The 19,000-nt window shown below is 33.9% G+C and overlaps 1 protein-coding gene across 3 annotated transcripts; it reads right to left on the bottom strand.

Annotated features, from left to right (window-relative positions):
* Nucleotides 1-1,845: 1,845 nt before the first annotated feature.
* LOC147386401 (uncharacterized) lies at nucleotides 1,846-18,720 on the bottom strand. Of its 3 annotated transcripts, none has more exons than XM_086423169.1 (11): nucleotides 18,457-18,719; nucleotides 15,986-16,028; nucleotides 14,776-14,829; nucleotides 10,716-10,779; nucleotides 6,819-6,875; nucleotides 6,114-6,220; nucleotides 5,976-6,014; nucleotides 3,793-3,881; nucleotides 3,599-3,677; nucleotides 3,353-3,400; nucleotides 1,846-2,245 (listed from the first exon to the last, which is right to left on the bottom strand). In XM_086423169.1, the coding sequence occupies exons 1-11, from the start codon at nucleotides 18,633-18,635 to the stop codon at nucleotides 2,165-2,167; spliced, it is 840 nt and encodes a 279-aa protein (XP_086279295.1). In that variant the 5' UTR covers nucleotides 18,636-18,719; the 3' UTR covers nucleotides 1,846-2,164. The 3 variants fall into 3 exon arrangements, 2 of the variants coding, with proteins under 2 accessions (XP_086279295.1, XP_086279296.1); XR_015171862.1 differs by having other exon boundaries at nucleotides 2,152-2,245; nucleotides 3,809-3,881; nucleotides 18,457-18,720; XM_086423170.1 differs by lacking the exon at nucleotides 14,776-14,829.
* Nucleotides 18,721-19,000: the final 280 nt, after the last annotated feature.

Genomic DNA, 19,000 nt, shown 5'->3' with positions numbered 1-19,000 from the left:
AAATCTTTTGAAGATTTTTTAAAGAAAAATACATGAAATACCCTTTTAACAGCTCTACAAAGTGTTTGATATAAAAGTATGGGGAGTCAAATTAAAAACTTAACCAATTTATTTAGTTATTAATATTTCTGTGAAAAATAAAAAATAAATATTTTATTTATCGAAAGCTATTCATAAATTCAATATAATTTTATTTGACTCATTTGTGCCGACTTGCTAATTTTTGAGTTGAATCAATTCGATGAAAATTCGAGTCGAGTTTTAAAATTATGTTTTAATTATTTATATATTTTAATAAATCCAATATACATAGATCAATTAGTTTGATGATGATCATACTCATCTCCATCATCATCATTGTTGTAATCATAAATATATTTTTTTAAACTTCAAAACTCATTGAAAGGGTAATTATGATATTTTCATTTCAAAAATCCTTTTTGGATTAGAATTTGATAAATTAGGTACTAAAGAGTTCATATATTTTTAGAAAAGACTTTTGGATACATGATGTCATTGTCCCTTTTTTTATGGAACATGAAGAGTTTTTGATACATGTATAGAGAGTGTTGGATTCTTAAGAATGACCTATATATATATATATATATATATAGGGTCAGGTTCAAGGGCCATATGAGAAAACATATGTAAAAACTTTCGTTTTTAATAAAATTTTAAAATATGGGTTAGAAATTTTGGATTGAGCTGATTTTTTGTGAGGATGATCTCTATGATGGGAAGATCATCTAAAAAAAAAATCAGCCCAATCTGAAACTTCTAACCCCATTAAAAGTGATTTAGAATGTGGACCGTCGACTTTTTATCATTAATTTGTAAATCACTTTTGATGGATTTAGAAGTTTCTGATTGAGCTGATTTTTTGTGAGGGTGATCTTTTCATCATAGTGACCATCCTTGCAAAAAATCAGCTCAATCCAAAACATCTAACTCTTATTTTGAAAAACGAAAGTTTTTTCATGTCTTCTCATATGGCCCTTGAACCGGCCCCCTAGATATATATATATATATATATTTTTTTTTTTGATACATATGTACATGTGTTGGATTCTTAAGAATGACCTATTTAAAATATATATATATATATATATATGGGGGGCTCAATCCGAAAGTTCTAACCCATATTTTGAAAATTTATTAATGTTACATTGCTTTTACGTATGTTTTCTCATGTGTCCCTTGAACCTGACCATCTATATATATACAGTTAGGGGTGCTCTCCCAACAGGGCCTTAAGCAATGGCCTAACTTACTTTATGATTAAGCTAGCCTTGCTTTTAGTTGTTTAATTCAAAGATTTTTTTCCCCTACCATTGACCTTGCCAATTGAGGTGACAAACAATTCAATACCATGACTAAAACCACTAAATCTAACAACTAAAAACCACCAATCAAATTGATTATTAACGAGATATCTATCAGATAACCATTTAACAGGACTGAACCAAAACAAAACAAAACAAAAGAAAACCAATTCCATATCCCCTTTCTAGATACAATTGAATCTAAAATGAAATCGAACTGATAAGAATCAAAATCATTAGAATGTATCTATCTTGTAATGGGCTTAAATTTTTTTTTTTTTTAATTATTAACTCATATCTTATATAAGACCTCGTAATTATGATGCAGATGATTATCAAATAATATTTTATTTTCTTTGGAAGAACAAGAAAGCTTTACAATAATTTAAGAAGTTTTTTTATATCATTTGATTCTTATAAACCGAAACTGATTGTCACCTGTGGTTCTTGACAATTCCGATTCTAATTATTTTAGAAAAATGTGATGGTTCCAATCCAAGTACCTTAGAAACTGAACTGACTCTTGTTTCCACTAGGATCTTCTAAAGAAACTAGCATGGAACAAAAGAATTTCATGGTCTATGCTTCGGCCTTAGTAAGGCATTATAGCCAATAAGACACCATTGATCAAAACAGTAAACTTTTTTTCTTTTTAACTTGGATAAAGAAAATGAATGTCGGTTTCTGTGGAAGAATTTTAGTTTTGTTTTGTGATGGAGCAAGCAGGCATGATCAATCTATCATATGGGAATCATTCACCAACTCTTGCATCATTCCACTGCAGAATCGGGTATCCAATGGCATATTCACCGATCAAACTTTTTGAACTAAATTGCAATTGCTCAGAAGTTGACAGGAGAATATGAACTCCTTTGGCCTCGAGAAGGTCTCCTGAATCTTCCTACTAGTGATCCAAGTAAACCCTGAAAGAGGAAAATGGTACAAAAATCTTATTAGTAGTTATTAGAGACAATAAGATGGATCATAGTAGAGGACATCAATTAATAAATAAAATAATCTAATTTAGGCCCATGATGGAAAACAAGTACCAACAACAAAGGCTAAGCAAAAATTTGAGGTTGATTAATTGAATCATGTTCGTCCATTCCACCATGTCCAAAACCAAGTCTTTCATTATTGTGAGTGAGTTATCTGCTTCCACCATCTCTATCCAAGTTCTTTTGGGTCTTTCATTCGTCCCTTGAGGACCTTAAATTTGAATATTTCTTTTAATTAGAGCTGTAATCAGCCTTCTTTAAACTCTACTTTCTCTTAGTTTGCGTCGCATATTGAAGCTACTCTTACATTTTCCCGCATATGTTCGTTTCTAATTTTCTCTTTCATGGTATTTCCACGCATCCATCCATCTCTGTTACACTCCATTTATAATTACAACAAAGGGGGGAGGGGGGGACTACTTGCATATCTTTCTTGCCTATTGGAGTTATTCCTATATTTTCCCAAATGTATTTGTTTCTAATTTTATCTTCCCCCAATCTTTCCATTCATCCATCTCAACATCTTCAACTCTGATAAGCTTGATTCATTAACATGAAGTAATTTTGCTAAGCAGGTGTAATTAATTACCAATAAATAAATAAAAATCTAGTTGCATCTCCTTTATGTATGCTATGCTTCTTCCATTCCCCCTGAGCCTTTTTTTTGTCAATAAAATAGAATCAAATTCACAAAGCATGTTGAGAAACTTTCATGGGAATGGGGCGTGCGACTGTAGGGACTAATCCCATCCCAAAGGATGTGGGGATACCCAACGATATCAAAGAGAAAAAAGAATCCATTCAACAGGCTCAAGTGCTCAATCCATGACCTTTGACTCAAGAGACCACGCTCAAATGAGTCATTGATGGTTAATTCCAAAGCTTACTCATGTTGCATTAATAAAGCACTAACTTCTTCCAGGCTAAACAAATGTAAAAAGCACCAGTAAGTACTAGCTATTACTAGTATGTGCCATGCCAAAAATACAAAAGTTAAAGGGAAAAATTAAAGGTTAATCATAAAAGGCATACCTTTGTTCTTTGGGGTAAACTGACCCAGAACTCCAAGTTAGGGATAATCTGAAGAGAAACAAAAGAAAGGAAACATGTATAATTGCCAACAGCAGTACACAGCACCGAACCAAAGGAAAATATAAAATATGCAACAAATTGCCACAATCATGCAGAAAACATAAAGGAAAAAAAAAAGAAAAAGTAATGTCGGGTCAAATGGAGAGAAATAACAAAGAGTAACTGAATTTGAGGAAGAAAACGTACGTCAACACCACGTATTCCAAGGAAGAAAAACCGGTAAACTGTACCAATCAGCAGATACCCTCCTAGGAGGCATAAAAATCTGAAAATGGGAGGAACCCGTCAATCTAGAGATTCTTCTAAATTTAATATTCATGGTATTTGAAAGAATTCACAAAACATGCAAAAGAACCAAGGAAATCATCAAAATACTTTACATGGTTAAAAAAGTACCGAACCAGCCCCAGCCTCTTCCATGAGTAGATATAGTCTTGGCACAACCAGACGGATGTTTTAGAACTATAGCCTGTGAGATCAAAAATCATGAACTTGAAACAGTATAAACCACGACTAGTCTCATCTCTATTACATGGACAACAAATGTCTAAAGAGAAATTATCAGACAAGGGAAATAATCCTAACCAGAGCAATACAATATATATGGGCATGTTCGGCAGCCAAAATTTTGTGGCTGAGCAAATTTTTAGTGACGATGATCTCTATGGTGAGGAGATCACCCTCACAAAAAATCAGCCCATTCAGAAACTTCTAACCCAGTTTACAAGTTGAAGAATCGAGGACCATCAATTTTTACTGTTAATTGAACCTCTTTTGATGGGGTTAGAAGTTTCGGCATGGGCTGATTTTTTTTGTGAGCATGATCTCTATGCTGAGATCATCCTCACAAAAAAGCAGTCCATTCTGAAACATCTAACCCATATAAGACAAATTTTAGCTGCCGAACAAAACCCTATGCATATAGACATGTTCGGGGGACATCAAAAATTGACAACTTTTTTTACACAACCACCAGACGCTGTCAAATTTTTCAATGTTTTCTAGAACACCACTAGATGCCGTTAGATCTTGTAAAATGGTTGGCATCCGATAGATGTCATAATAGTTGTCACTTGTAGATGTCCCCCGAATGCAACCCATGTATATATATGGATTGGGATCCCTTGACTCCTAAGAATGACTCATGAAAAAAACACATGATCCCAACCCTCTAAACACAAAATCCAATGGTTGAGATTTATGAGTATCTTGATAACACAAATCTTGGAGATACTTATCACGAGGACAAATCTCAATCATTGGATTTTGCATTTAAAGGGTTGGGATCATGTGTTAGGAGTCACGGGATCCTGACCCTTATATATATATATAGAAGGTTGGGTTCCATTGTTTCAAGAAATGACACAAGATTTTGACCGTATAAACACTAAATCCAATGGTTGAAAATTATCCTTGAGATAAGTATCATCGGGATATTTATTGTTGAGATATGCATTAAATCTCAATCATTCGATTTTGTATTTACATGATCAAGATCTTGTGTCACTAATTGAGTCAACGGAACTCCACTCATATATATACAGGGTAGCGTTCAACAACCAAAATTGGGAGCCAAAGTTTTGTCCTATATGGCTAAAAGCTTTGGAATGGGCTGTTTTTTTGTGAGGATGATCTCTATATTGAGGGGATCATCCTCACAAAAAATCAGCCTATTCCAAAACTTCTAACCCCATCAAAAGTGGTTTACAAATTAATGAAAAAAAATTGACGGTCCACGATTCTTCAACTTGTAAAATGGGGTTAGAAGTTTCAGAATGGGGCTGATTTTTTGATAGTATGATCTCTTCACCATAGAGATCATCCTCACAAAAAATCAGTCTAATCCAAAACTTTTAGTACATATAGGACAAAACAATATGGCTATGTTATTGGCTCTAAAACCCAGCTCATTTATATATATAAAAACCATTGAACATATTAAATTTTTACTATCCATTACAGCTAGCTTTCCTCTTTATGCCCAATGCCCCCAACCCAAAACTAATGCAGGATTACTTGAATCCAGTCCAAAGGCCCCCATAACCATAATCCAAAATATTCCTTCAAACTGGATATATTGCCATCAATCATCCCAGAGAAACTTTGAAATCCATGGATTGAGAATTTATTTAATTAAATTTACAAACAACAATACACCTGAAATATGAAAAATATTCATGTAGGGTCAAACAAAAATTTCTTATAACAAGAGTATCAAAAACTTTCACCATGTTAAAGCCTCTGAAAAGTACGAAAGTTGCACTTAATACATGGTTGAAAGGGACCTAGCGAAAAAAAGTATCCTTCAAAGGACACGCAGTTGTGACAAGCTATTTCTTGAAGAGGAAGCTACCATCAAAAAGTCCAATATTTGAAGGCTACTAACTAAATGAAATGGAAAATAAGATGAAATAAAAGTGAAATCGAGGATCAAGATGTTCTCTCATTAGATACATTCTTTGCTTCAGCAATAGCAGAAAAAGAGAATCAGACTACGGAAAACATCTAAACATACAATAAAACCAAAATTTTGAAGTAAGGAAAAAAATTACTTGGCACTTACATAGTCACAGGTCCCTGTTTTCTCGAATAAATGTGGTTCCTACCAAAAAAAATGATTTAAGAAATGTTAATCATATATTATAGAGAAACTAAGGTTAGGATGCAGCAGATAATCAAAACAGGAGGAAAAAACACTCACTTGAACTCCATTCGAATCACAGAAAACAGAGACAGACAGTGAACAATTAAATTTGACACCATTACTTGACATCTTAACAATGACACCCATGTCAGGATTTCTTTCATCTGTTAAATTTGTAAGTACAAGAGATCAGCAATTCTCAAACTAACTGAATTTTTATAAAGGAATATAACAGAGCAGAATATATGTTTGCAGCATAAGAAAGCAATGCGATAGTCAAATTATTTAATGCAAATGAAGACAACCGAAACTGGACACTTTCTTTTTGGTAGAATACTGCACAATTCTGAGCCAAACATAGATGCAACTATAGTCCATAGTCCATCCAAATGAAACACTAGCAGAAGAATCCAATACTCGTTTCCAGGATGAAGATGCAAACCATAATTTCCCAACATGCAGCATCACAAGTAAACTGAGATGATGAAATATGAGAGCTTCTATTGCCACACCAACTTTTACTAACAGCACCCCAAGATGTGTGTTAATTCTTTGGTGATTCACATATGAATTGGGGTGCTGTTAGCAAAAGTTGGCAATAGAATCTCTCTAAAATAAACAGGGCACAATGGTAATCTTTCCCATCAAATAAGGTTAAGAAGTGAGTAGAAGCACATTAGCAATTAACGTGCCCTTTTTCCATATTAAGGAAGAAGAATACAGAGAAGATAAGGGGAGAACAACCAGATCAAAATAATTTACCGATGAGGTTAATGACTGTGCTTGATACAAGCCCAACGGATGTGCAGACATAATACCCTGCGTACACAAACCAGATCCAATTAATACATTCTAAATGATAACCCTTTAATATTTGTCAAACTGGTCCTCGAGCAAACAGTATAGGTGAGAAGGGCCTTTTCCTTTCTTTAATTGGTGAGCAACAAAACTCTACAAAAGGGAAAAACAGATACATAGTATGTACAAATCCAATCCAAACAAGTGTTATAGAACTTAAAAATGAGGGGAAGTAGTGGTGGAGACAATAAAGAAGGCTCAATAAATCTCTCTAGCCTAAACATTTGCAATTTTATTTTCTACGCAAGGTGCCATCCATGGATAAAGGAACAAAAGGCATCAAGGGCATCTAGTAAAATGTTTGAATTTCATCTGTGTGCTCAAATTGATATAAAGAGAGAGGCATGAAAACAATACTACACTCCCCCTCAAATCAGTGCATAGATACCTATCATGCCCAACTTGTTAAGAATATCAATCATATGATTCTTGCTAACCCTCTTAGTCAATGTATCCTCCATTTGTTGTTCTATGTTCACACAAGGAACATAAATCTGAGCACTCTTGAGCTTTTCTTTGATAAAATGGTGGTCAATATCAATATGCTTCTTTTGTCATACCGAACTGGGATCCAAGCAATGTTGATTGCGCCCCTGTTATCACAATACAGATGCATTGGCTCCGGTCCTTAACCCCCAACTCTCGTAATAAATGTAACTTACATACTCCATATGCCATAGACTTGTACTCTTCCTCAACAGCAGATAGAGCAAAAATTAGTTGCTTTTTTACTTCTCCATGTAACTCACCAACAAAAGTACAGTACCCTAAAGCAGACTTGCGATCTGTAGCTAGCCCAGCCCAATCTACATCAATAAAAGCTTCTCTCTTCACATTTCCATGTTTACTGAATAATAGGCATCTACCTGGTACTAACTTTAGATACCTGAGAATCCTGTGTGCAACTTCAAGGATCAAGATCAGTGATTCTATCTTGATTCTTGGAGCATGCAAGAATTGACTAACAATATTGATGGGGATATCAAGCTCATGACCCATAGCCCAGATTTTATTAGGATTCCATGTGTTATTAGGATTCTTTAGCATTTTATTATTTCTAGTGGTCCATGATTCTGTTAGGGTAGTGTTTAAATTTTATTTTATATTTTAGTCCTTTATTTGATGGTCCACGTTTTAAGTAGGGGTTATGTTCTAATTTTTAATTTTGTTAAGACTTTTATTTAGAAAACTACACAAGATTTTTTAGTTCTTAGGCTATTGTAGGACTCTTTGTTGGAGTATGAGACTATATATATATATGTATGTATGTAATTTGTTATTTTCAAATCAATAGATGATTAACTATTACAGAAATTCTGACTGTTCTCCTGCGATGGGGATGGCATGAGGCCTCTTGGTGTGATTCCAAGTAAAATATTATTTTTCTATCAATTCTTGACTTGAGATAAGTAGAGTTTATGTTACTCCCCTGCCCCAAATCCTTCTTTAATATTTTTATGCTTCAGAAAGAAAAAATAAACAACCAAACCCCTTCATCGTTGCCCATACGATCACCAAACCACCCAATTTGTTTTCCTCAACTATTGCAGAATTTTCAGATCTGCAAAACCCATTGCAGCCCAAATTTTCAGCAAATTAAATACCCCAATGTACCCTATTTGGTTCACGAACAATTTAAAAAGTTATTGGGTTCGCCGAACCAAATTGTTCGGTTCGCAAAACTTAATGCTTTTATTTCGTTGAACCAAATGTTTTGGTTTGACCCAACCAAAATTTGGTGGGTTCATGGTTCACTTGATTTTACGAACCGACCGCAAACTGGTTTGCTTCATACCGATTCTTGGTTTAGACTATAGCAACAAATTGAGTAACATAGGTCCAAACTCAGTCCCTATATTCCTCCATTATCCACTATTTCAACACCTAATCACAAGTCTTCAATCTTCTTTGCATCCAAATCTAACCTTAATCTCCTAAATCCTTCACACTAAGCCAGCCAATGTCATTCATGAATAACCCTTTGGTTATCGCTAGGTTATTTTCTTTGTTGAATGTCCTATTACATGCCCATAATTGCATAAGTTTACATTTTACATTTCAACATATAGTCAAGGGATTGTGGAAAGTGGAAACCTTCACAACATCAATAAAAAAAATCTTTTGTGCCCAATTATTCTTTGAAGGGTTTTGTTAACATGTTCCCTAAGGGCACATGTTCAGGTGGAACAAATACACCTTGGAAATGAGCATTTGAGGGTATTTTTGATATAAAAAAAGTTTAGGCCATTTTTGGTATGAAAATCAATTCCCAAGGTATATTTAATGCACTTTAACGTGTTCTCTTAGGGCACATATTAACAAAACCCTTCTTTGTAGTCCTTGAAAGGAACATTGGAATCCAAATTGGCAGTTGAATTGAAATTCTAGGTGGTGCATGAAGATGTCTCCATCACTAGGCTAGGGGAATTACGAAATATTCTTTCAACCCCCCACTCCATATTTTAGGAATTAACTTTGTAGGACTGTGCTTAGCCTGAAACTTTTTCTTATTCATTTATTGATTTTTTTTTTTCTGCAATTTAAGGTAAAATTAGCTTATGTTATGATTTTCCTTGTTCTTGGTAATTTAGCATTATCTCTGAGATCATTTTGGGCAAGTTGCATTTGAATGTAACTTTAAGGAAAATAAGAAGTGTCCTAAAAATGGTGGGACAAAAACATTCTAGCATAAATTTAAGGTAAAATCTAGGGTTTCAAGGTGGAGAAGGAGAATGAGGAGAAAAGAGAGAAGGAGAGAGAGTATCATTGGGAATTGAATCCTACGATTCACCTCACTTTCTTTTAAAATGTCCTTGCAAGCTTATAAAATGACCAACAAGCACCGAAACAATTTTAAGATATAAAGAACATAAAGAGAGAGGCATAAAAACAATATTACCCTAGCAACAATTACTAGATAAATTACTTCAAGTATGCTACAAAATCCATGAACAAATTATTCTTAGAGTGTTTTGAGTGTGACAGTCCATAAACATGTTTAGCCAATAAAACTCAAGCCTATACCTGTGAAAACTAAATTTAGCCACTTGTTCTCCCTCTTTAAGATCCATAGGTTTCTCTTTCTTTGTGTCCATTAGATATGGAGACATGAGATATTGCTTCCATTCTCTTCGGGACCATCAAGGCAATAGATCAAGGGACAATTGAGAGGGAAACAGTGGCTGAGTTCTTTTCCTTGAAGGAAATGGGGTAATTTCTTGGTTTTCTTAATAAAAGTTCAAGATGAACTTATGAGTTAGGTCTTTATTCCCCAATGAATTTAATCCCATTAACTTGTTGAAAATAAATTAAAACTAGAAATTAACAAAGGTCTTACCAAATGTAAAAGGATTAGAAGAAAGAGAGATCCAATAACTTTTTCAAAAGTCTTGAGATAATTTCAGCAGAATTTTCTCTTAAAAAATTGTTCTCTTCCCTTTCTTTTTGATCCCCCTATTCATAGGCTTATAAGGGGATCAATTGTATAAAAAATTACAAGAAAGGACTCAAAAATTGTCGATCAATTGCACTATGATCAAATTGCTCGCTCTAATCAGAGCGATCGCTCTATCCTTAGAGCGATTAGAACATGCTTTGACCTTTGTTTTGATTTTATTTTCTCAGATTTTCTTCTAATTTCTTCAATCCTCCTTGTTTGCTTGCTTGTGCATCTATTGGTGACCAAAGGTGTGTCTTATTTTAGACACAAACCGAGGTGGGCCAAATGCATTGTACAACACCACTACCTCCAATTCTAACAACAATCTTATTATGTAAACTACTAAAATTAAATGTGTCTACCTCCAAAATCATTAGATACAAGTGCACCACATTTCATGCCACAATTTGACAAACCCCCACAATCCTACAAGATCAATCAAGAGAATTGAATCAGAAACCATAAATTAAATGACATTATTGTGATAATTTTAAGGCACCATAAACATGCACAACTTAAAATTTTATTAGGCAGGTCAAAGAAAAGGCATGTGGAAGTACCATTATGTAACTCTTTGTTGAAATGACATCCTATCTTGTAGCATAAAAGCTCATATACAAGATTCTTGCAAGATATGCTAATATGAAGGAATCTTAGGTACTAATAAATAAAGCATCAAAATAGTCCACAAATGCTATATCCAGCAATGCAGTCAGATCCATGGGAAAGGTGGACACAGATGGGTTCAACAAAAAGATCTCAGAAGTCAAAAGCTGACGTGATTGAATGGTTGTAAAACCCATTCTATCATATTCTTCCAGACAATACATGGAAAAGGTTCCATGAAAGCGGTACATATCATTGGGGTCAACTATTTTGGCATCAATACCATACATGGGACCCATCAAGTGGCAGTCTCATATGTTGCATCTGTGTGGGTCAACCTCTAAACCATATTGAAATTTTCATACGATCCTTGTGGTTTATCCGATAGGTTTCTTCTCATAAGGTCATACCTACGAACAAAGTAAAAGACTAGATTTTTTTTTCCTTCTTTTCGTCAGATGTGAGACTAGATTTTTAGACCTTTAAATAAATTTGTATAAATGATCTAAAGATATTAGCTAAGGAATCAGCTGTGATAAATAAGATGAAAAGTGAGCAATGGAATTGAAAGTGGTGGCCTTTATATTGGTAAAGAAAAAGGAGGTTGAGCAACTTCCCTCACTTGAGTCGAAAACAATTGGATAACAACTTAGGTCATATTACTCTAAGAACGGGCACAACTTTTAGATAGAACCAAAACTTCTTCTTGATTATATGAGTAGTTTTCTTTATTTGTACATTCTTGGTCAGTCTCTCAACCTTCATTTTTAATGTAAATATGACTTTGATAGTTCAACAACACATCCCCTCATTTTCAAAGATGACAAATGACATACAAAAACACCCATTTGAATTCCAAGAAAAAGAACAAACCTTACTTCAGGGAGAACATAAACAAGATTAATAACCTTGCCAACTTAAGGGGAAAAAAAAAAAAAAAACAATTTTACTCTCTAGAAAGGACAACATAATAGATTCCTTTGAAGGGAATACAAACAAAAGCAAATTTAATAACCTCACAAACTAAAGAACAGAGTTTTGCTGAGGAAGAAATACAATTCAATCAACCACCAAACATTTTAATTAAATCAAATATTACACAGATTCTAATCACCAAATAACAAAAACCCATTTCAAATAAGAACCCAAAACTGAAACTTGGTGCAAAAATCAAATAATTAAACAGTTAAACAAGACAAGAACAAACAAAATATTTAGATAGTTGAACAAAAATATATTTAAAAAAAAAAAAAACAGTGAGAGAGAAAGAAGAGAGAGGAAGGAAATACCCTGTTCTCATTGTGCTTGTCTTCTTCACTTGAAGAGAGAGAGAGAGAAGAGTTGGGGAATGAATGAATTTTTGCGACAATTATTTACATGAGTCGTGATAATCAGACTCCCCCACGTGGCATATTCAAAATACTCTCCAGACGTGGCATGTGCTAGAATTATAGATTTTTTGCTTCGTGATACACATATGAACAGTTCCATAAACGTGAGGAAAAAATCTTTGGTTCTAGCATATGCCACATAAGGAGAGATCTTGAATATGTCATGTGAGAGAGTCCGAAAATCATTACTCTTATTTACATATCTATTTTCATATAATTATATATATTTTTATATAAAATAAGGTGGATTAGAAAAAAAAATAAAAAATTATTTAGGTAATAATTTTAAATTATATACAAAATTCAATTGACATGGCTTATATTAGTTCAAAACTATGTTATCGGATTCGTTAATATAATAGAGAACCACGAACTGGTACAAATTGAACCAGTTCATGGTTCAATTTGTAGTGGATTTGTAAAATCAGTGAACCAAACGAACACCCTTATTGTGGTGAATTTTAGAGATGCCTTCATGGTAATAGAAATAATAACCCAACTGGCTAACCTGACCTTGGCTTAAGACTGGGATAGAGTTTTCAAAACTTGGTAGGTTCAGGCCGGAATTTCAAAACATGGCCCAAGATCAACTTTGGCTTGGGTTGAAGCCTTGGGAAATCCGTGCCAACCCAAGCCCAGACCTTTGTATTATATATTATGTTATATGTTTAAATCTGCCAGTTAACCAGAAATTAAGATCTTTGTAGGTATAAACTTATTGAGTTTTTATTACAATATGTTTTATAATATAAGAGGTAATCTAGATAGTCAATTCTCAAGTAAACACGTATATACCTCTCTTTAATCCTCACATTCTCTTCTCCTCTCTCTTTCCAAGAATGACAACAACAAATGAAGTAAAACTAAAGGAGAAAGTAGGGAGGAGGAGTTACAGGTTGGAGACTCTTTCTCCTCCATTTTCTAAAACTTTAAGGAATGAAGAAGGTGAGTAGAAAAACCTAATCTCTCTAGTCAAGCCGACCAAGCTGATGCTTTCTTTGTGCTCTTTTAGCCATCCCACTACCCCTCTCTCCCTTCCCGTCTCTCTAATGGCCCTAATCAAATAATATGGTAGATGGATTTCAAGGATACATAGAGATAAATAGAAAAGATTAAGGGGATGAGTGAATTTGGAGGCCTGAGATCGATTTGGAAAATAGCAAATAAGTTTTAGACTGTAATTTTTTTTTTTTTCCTACAACAAAGGATCTTCAAATATTCTCTATAACCCAAGTTATTTATTGGGTTGCACTCGGGTTGAGATGTTTAGAGTCACGCTTGGTTGAGTTGTTTGAGGCTTAGGTGGAGCTTGGAGTTGTCCCTAACTTGACCAACCCACCTGTGTTGCACCCCTAACCCTAACCAACTTGATTCAATTCAATGTTGACTACAGGTAATTGACATATAGACATTTTGTTATCACTCAAGAATTCAAAGTTCTATCTACCATGATTTCAGTTTCCTCATGTCTATTCTATAAAACACTACAAGAACCAAAAATATCAATTCATCCAAATAGTTGAACAGCTATAAAATTTAAACAGTTTTGATCAAACCCTAGTCAACCCAAGGTAATCCTCTGAAGAGAAAGAGCTACTCCGGCGTTTCCAATAAATTTCAATCAAAATTGAGCTTCAAAGAGCTACTACTCAATTTTCGGCAAACAACAGAAATCAAAGCCTTCATACACAAGATTTGGAGTCGACTAAACAAATTAGGTTCTTGCATTCTACTCTGTCCAAGCCAAGTCTTTTGATACTAAGAGTGAGTTCAAACATGCTTTCATTGTCTCCATCCAAGTTCTTTTGGATCTTCCACTAGCTCTTTGGGGCCTTCAACTTGAATATTTCTTCTAATTGGAGAAGTAATCGGCCTTCATTGAGCAAGCTCAAACCATCTCAGCCAACTTTCTCAACTTAGATGTTTTTAATTTCTCAATCGACTTTCGTAGCCAACTTTCTTGCAACAATTCTACTTCTGAAATTGCATAATTTTTTATCATTTTTGAATTCCAGGAAAGAAACCAAGTTTGTTTTAGTACAATTAGGTGCTTTCCATCCCAAATCTGCACCGTTTCTGTGCCAAATTCTGTCTTGTACAACTAAGTTTTCTTATCTCAAATTCTTTTTACCTTCAGGTAACAGATGTTCCGCACTATAGTTGCTATATTTCTTCATCCTAACTAGTTCCCATATATCCAAAAAAATTATGAGATCCTCCATGATTATAGTCCTTAATGAGAGAGAGAGAGAGAGAGAGACCAGCTTGTGCAGGTCTCTGTTGCAATAAAATAATACAGAATATAACAAAAAGAGGACTAAAAATCAATAATATCATAACAGCCAACTAGGACAGATAATATACTGTTCTTACTGCCTTCTCAATTGATAAAATTAATCACTTAGTGGAATTAGAAAGTAGTTACCCGGCAGTCAAAGCACCTGGGTGGGTCATGATTGAATATCATTCCATCACAAAGCTGTTCCATAAATTCCAAGAAAATGCCAACAGTGAGAAGTAAACTGAAATTAGTATAGTTTCAAGTATGACACAGAATCTTTTATGAAAGAAGAGGACAGATATGGCAGCTTGTGAGTCACCATTTTTATTAGTTTTCCCATCAAACAATAATGATCCCACCATGTAGTTGGGAACTGTGCTAACATAAGTAATAAATTTTCTCAGAGCTTGATCGTGGAACCCATAGTGTTGAAACCCATGTGACAACCTCAAAAAAGTGACTCCGAAGTTATTTCATGTTTTCCACTTATCAGCACACACCTTATCCCAACTATTTGGGGGTAATAAACATGAATCCTATTTTACCAATAAATTCAGGCTACAATAAATACTAATAAAATTGTATTATTTTTTTTGACAGGTAAACGGAAATTTTATTGAAAAAGAACAAAAACAACCTACAACAGAAAGATAAACAAAGATTCAAGAATCACACAATGAATTCATTTAATAAAATTATATATATATATATATATATATATATATATATATATTAGGTTATTAGGTGATTGATTATTAGCTACAAACTAATAACATGAAAGGTGACTAAAAATAATTAGTGCTTATGCGTCCTAGTTAGTTTATGGAAGGACAATTCCAAGAATAAATTATGAACTGATTCAAAGAATTCCCAATGGTGAGGAGATATTTATAGAAGTAGAGTTACATGGTCATCTAGGGAAGGAAAGTAGAGGATACAAGAATATACATGGAGAACTTGGATTTTTAAAAAAAGAATTAAGATAGAAAACATAATCCTTGAATTTCCGAAGGCATATGACCTTGTGATAACAACATGTGTTTTAAAAAGAGGGACAAACATTTAGTTATTTTTAACAGTAGAACCAATCAAAGCCAGATAGACTTCTTTTCTATTTAAGAGAAGTAGTGTTTAATATGCAACAACTATAAGATTATTCCACTGGAAGGTATGACCACGTAACATAGGCCAGTGGTTTTAGACAATGATGAAGAAGAATCATTCTATTCCTTCGAAATTTACATGTAGGTGGAAAATTACTATTAAGATTCTTCAATAAATACAACTTAATAAACATTAACAAGATAAGTAAGTTTAAATAAACAAAGATGAAATGTAACCTGATGGAGCCAACCTGAAACCAGAGCAAAGTCTCATTTACAGCTACCTTGTAAAATCTGCAAAATAACTAGTGTTTCATTTAACTAGAAATGGATATTTAGTACCATTAAACCTCCTCCCACAATCCAAAAGTTTATTAAACAGAAATAAGACTCAAATGCTATTCTCAAATACAGATTATGTGCTTTTTTTTTATAGGTAGATTATATGTTAACCTCAAAAATGAAGAGAAAAAAAAAAAACAGATTACAGTCGAACCTCTATAATTTAATATCCTCAGGAATGGACTAGTCTATTAAATACCATATCAGTTAACAAAATATCATCACCATCAACATTTACTCCTCATCCAATGTATTTAGTCAGCAAGATGAACCCGATTTTACCATCAACTCCATCTAGAGCTATATATTATGTCAAGGCACATTTTTCAGTTCTTTCCTTACGACCTTGATCCACATTTTCAGAATTCTCAATCCTTTAAAGCCTTTAATTTACAGAAAAAGGACACCAAACTCGTATCTCTATGAGAACATTTTTCATTTTTTGTAAACTGTTTAAGTACCTCCAATTCAGTATTGTTAGAAAGCTTTTATTGAGAAACTCAACATTTAATTCACTGCAGAAATACAAAAAAGCTGCAGAGGTCATAGTTGAATAAATCAAAGATGGGTCCAGATATGCAATTTAAAAAGATTAAAATTTATATTTTTGGATAGGTTAGAAGACAAAAGATCTTGGTACAAAGCAAGTAAAAAGTACTTCAGGTCATTTAAAGTTGGGTCTAGATATGCTATATAATAGAATATTAAACAAAGAATTTCCTGGCCCAAATAGGTTTCTGAGGGAAAAACAAAACATTAAACAACTTATGGGTGGCACATCAATTTGCATATGGTTGACAAAATTTACAGTAAAGAATTTAGTGTGTGCGAGGAGTGTCAAGTTTGGGCTACAACTTTTCAAGAGTCTTATCAGCAAACAATAAAAATAAATTAAAAATCATACAGCTTCACATGGAGGATTGCTTGGCCATCTAAGGTGTAATGAACCTTAGATGTGTGCTATAACATAGTGATATGGGACAGGAATTATTGACTGATATCCATGTTATTAACTTAGCAACATAGCCAAAAGTTAGGGATGGAACTTTTTCATTAATTAAACCAGGTTATGTGCTTATTATGCAGATTCTACTGTACCTTTTTTATGTCAGAAATATGTTGAACTCAAAGTTTAAAATAAAAAAAAACTCGTTTATTTTGTTTTATAGTTAAGCTAGGGTTGGTTCTTGACCAGAGATCAATCCTATTATGCTGGACTCTGCAACCAGATATAATCAAAGAAGCTTCAAGAATGTATTATTCATCAAAAACCAGCAAACAAGTACACACATAAGTACAATAATTGAGAGATATATAAGATGATTTGATGGATTTTGACCATTCTTCTAGGTATCTAGATTGATTTAGATTATCATATCCATTTCATTTGCATGGAACAATTTCTCACGAGCTGCTAACACAATCAGTAGAAATTCCATTTGCGAGTAGGAAGGAAAAAAAAAACAGCTGACTTATTGGCTTCTTACCGTATCTTTGATTGTGAAATGATGATCTACCTAGTGATTTTTCTTGCGATCCCCATAAAATTGTAAAGGAGAGAAACAATGCTTGTCTAAATGCTTGTAAAATGATCAAGTTTTCTTAATTACTAGCATGGGTTCTATTTGATCTCGAAGTCCTCATATAGCACTTCTTCCAATCCTGGATGGGGGATCACTTGTAGGAATGACATAATGCTAATCCATGTTCCACACGGCCAAGGAAGCATCGTTTTTTAATCTCATTATGACCAAAACCCAACCTACCGATCTTTCTGAGTTGAGTCTGAAGACTCCAAACATTTGCTACACACATAATGAAAATTAACAGAAGCTTCAAGAAATCACACATTCTGAAGATTCTTTTCCACCATCAGTTACAAACTTAACTACATTCTCCCATGGAACCTTCCATTTTTTTCAGAAAACTAAGGAATAATTTTAGCTAAAAAATATCAGTGAATTCTGCAATTATGCTTTATTAAAGATAAACTTAAGCAGCTATAAAAAATATTAATTGTCTAATTTACAATTTAAAACTGCAGTGGAATATAAAATTTTCACAAGGGTTACAAAATTTCAAGTGCCTTGCGCATTTTAGCCATTAGAGATCTCAGATTCCCATATTAAACATAAAAATGAGACTAACTATCTGAAAATCAGAAATACCCAGATAAAAAAATGGAGTAATTAAAGTAATGAAGAAGCATATATGGATTCAATGTGGGGTGAAAAGAAGCAAAGCTATTATGCCCAAACAAACTCGGTGCATTTTAGCATAAAAAAGCAAGTAGCTTGAATCCGAAAAAATCAGAAGAAATAACACACAATAAGAGATACCCAGATCGATAAATGGAGTAATTAGGGTAAAAGAGGAGTACCCATCTTCGCTAAGGACCCCGTGAGGGTGTTTTGAGGTGGGAGAAGCCAAGCTAAAGTTGTATAGCTTGTCTTCCTGTAGAACGCTGAACTCGCAGACTGGTGAGATCGAGTTGGACTCAACTCGGTATACAACCATTACGAGGAGAAACAATTTAAAGAAATCGTCTCGAATCGCCATTTTCGAACGGTCCCAACAGTCGCAGAGTTCATCCGAAACCGAAAGCCTTCGGAATAGTGAATGTGGTGAGTGAGCTTTATCGTTTGATGTTGGCACGTTTTCCTTCTTTGGAGTACTGAACCGAGTCGCAAATGCCACGTTTCAAATTTTTTAACTCAACCTGACCGAATAACTCAAACTCACTGACGTGGCATGTGTAAGAACAGTAGATTTTTCCCTTGAGAGGCACAACTGCACCTACGTATCCCAAGAAAAAATCTACAACTCTTGCACATGCCACATCAGTGAGGTTTTGAATTAATCTGCCAGAGTTGAGCTAGAAAATCATTACACTTACCTAGAATTTTAAAAAAAAATTCTTAATG

The sequence above is a fragment of the Akebia trifoliata genome, chromosome 14, assembly GCF_017979445.1.
Source record: "Akebia trifoliata isolate Shusen 1 chromosome 14, ASM1797944v1, whole genome shotgun sequence".
Lineage (NCBI taxonomy): Eukaryota > Viridiplantae > Streptophyta > Magnoliopsida > Ranunculales > Lardizabalaceae > Akebia > Akebia trifoliata.
This window is presented reverse-complemented; position numbering and strand designations above follow the sequence as displayed.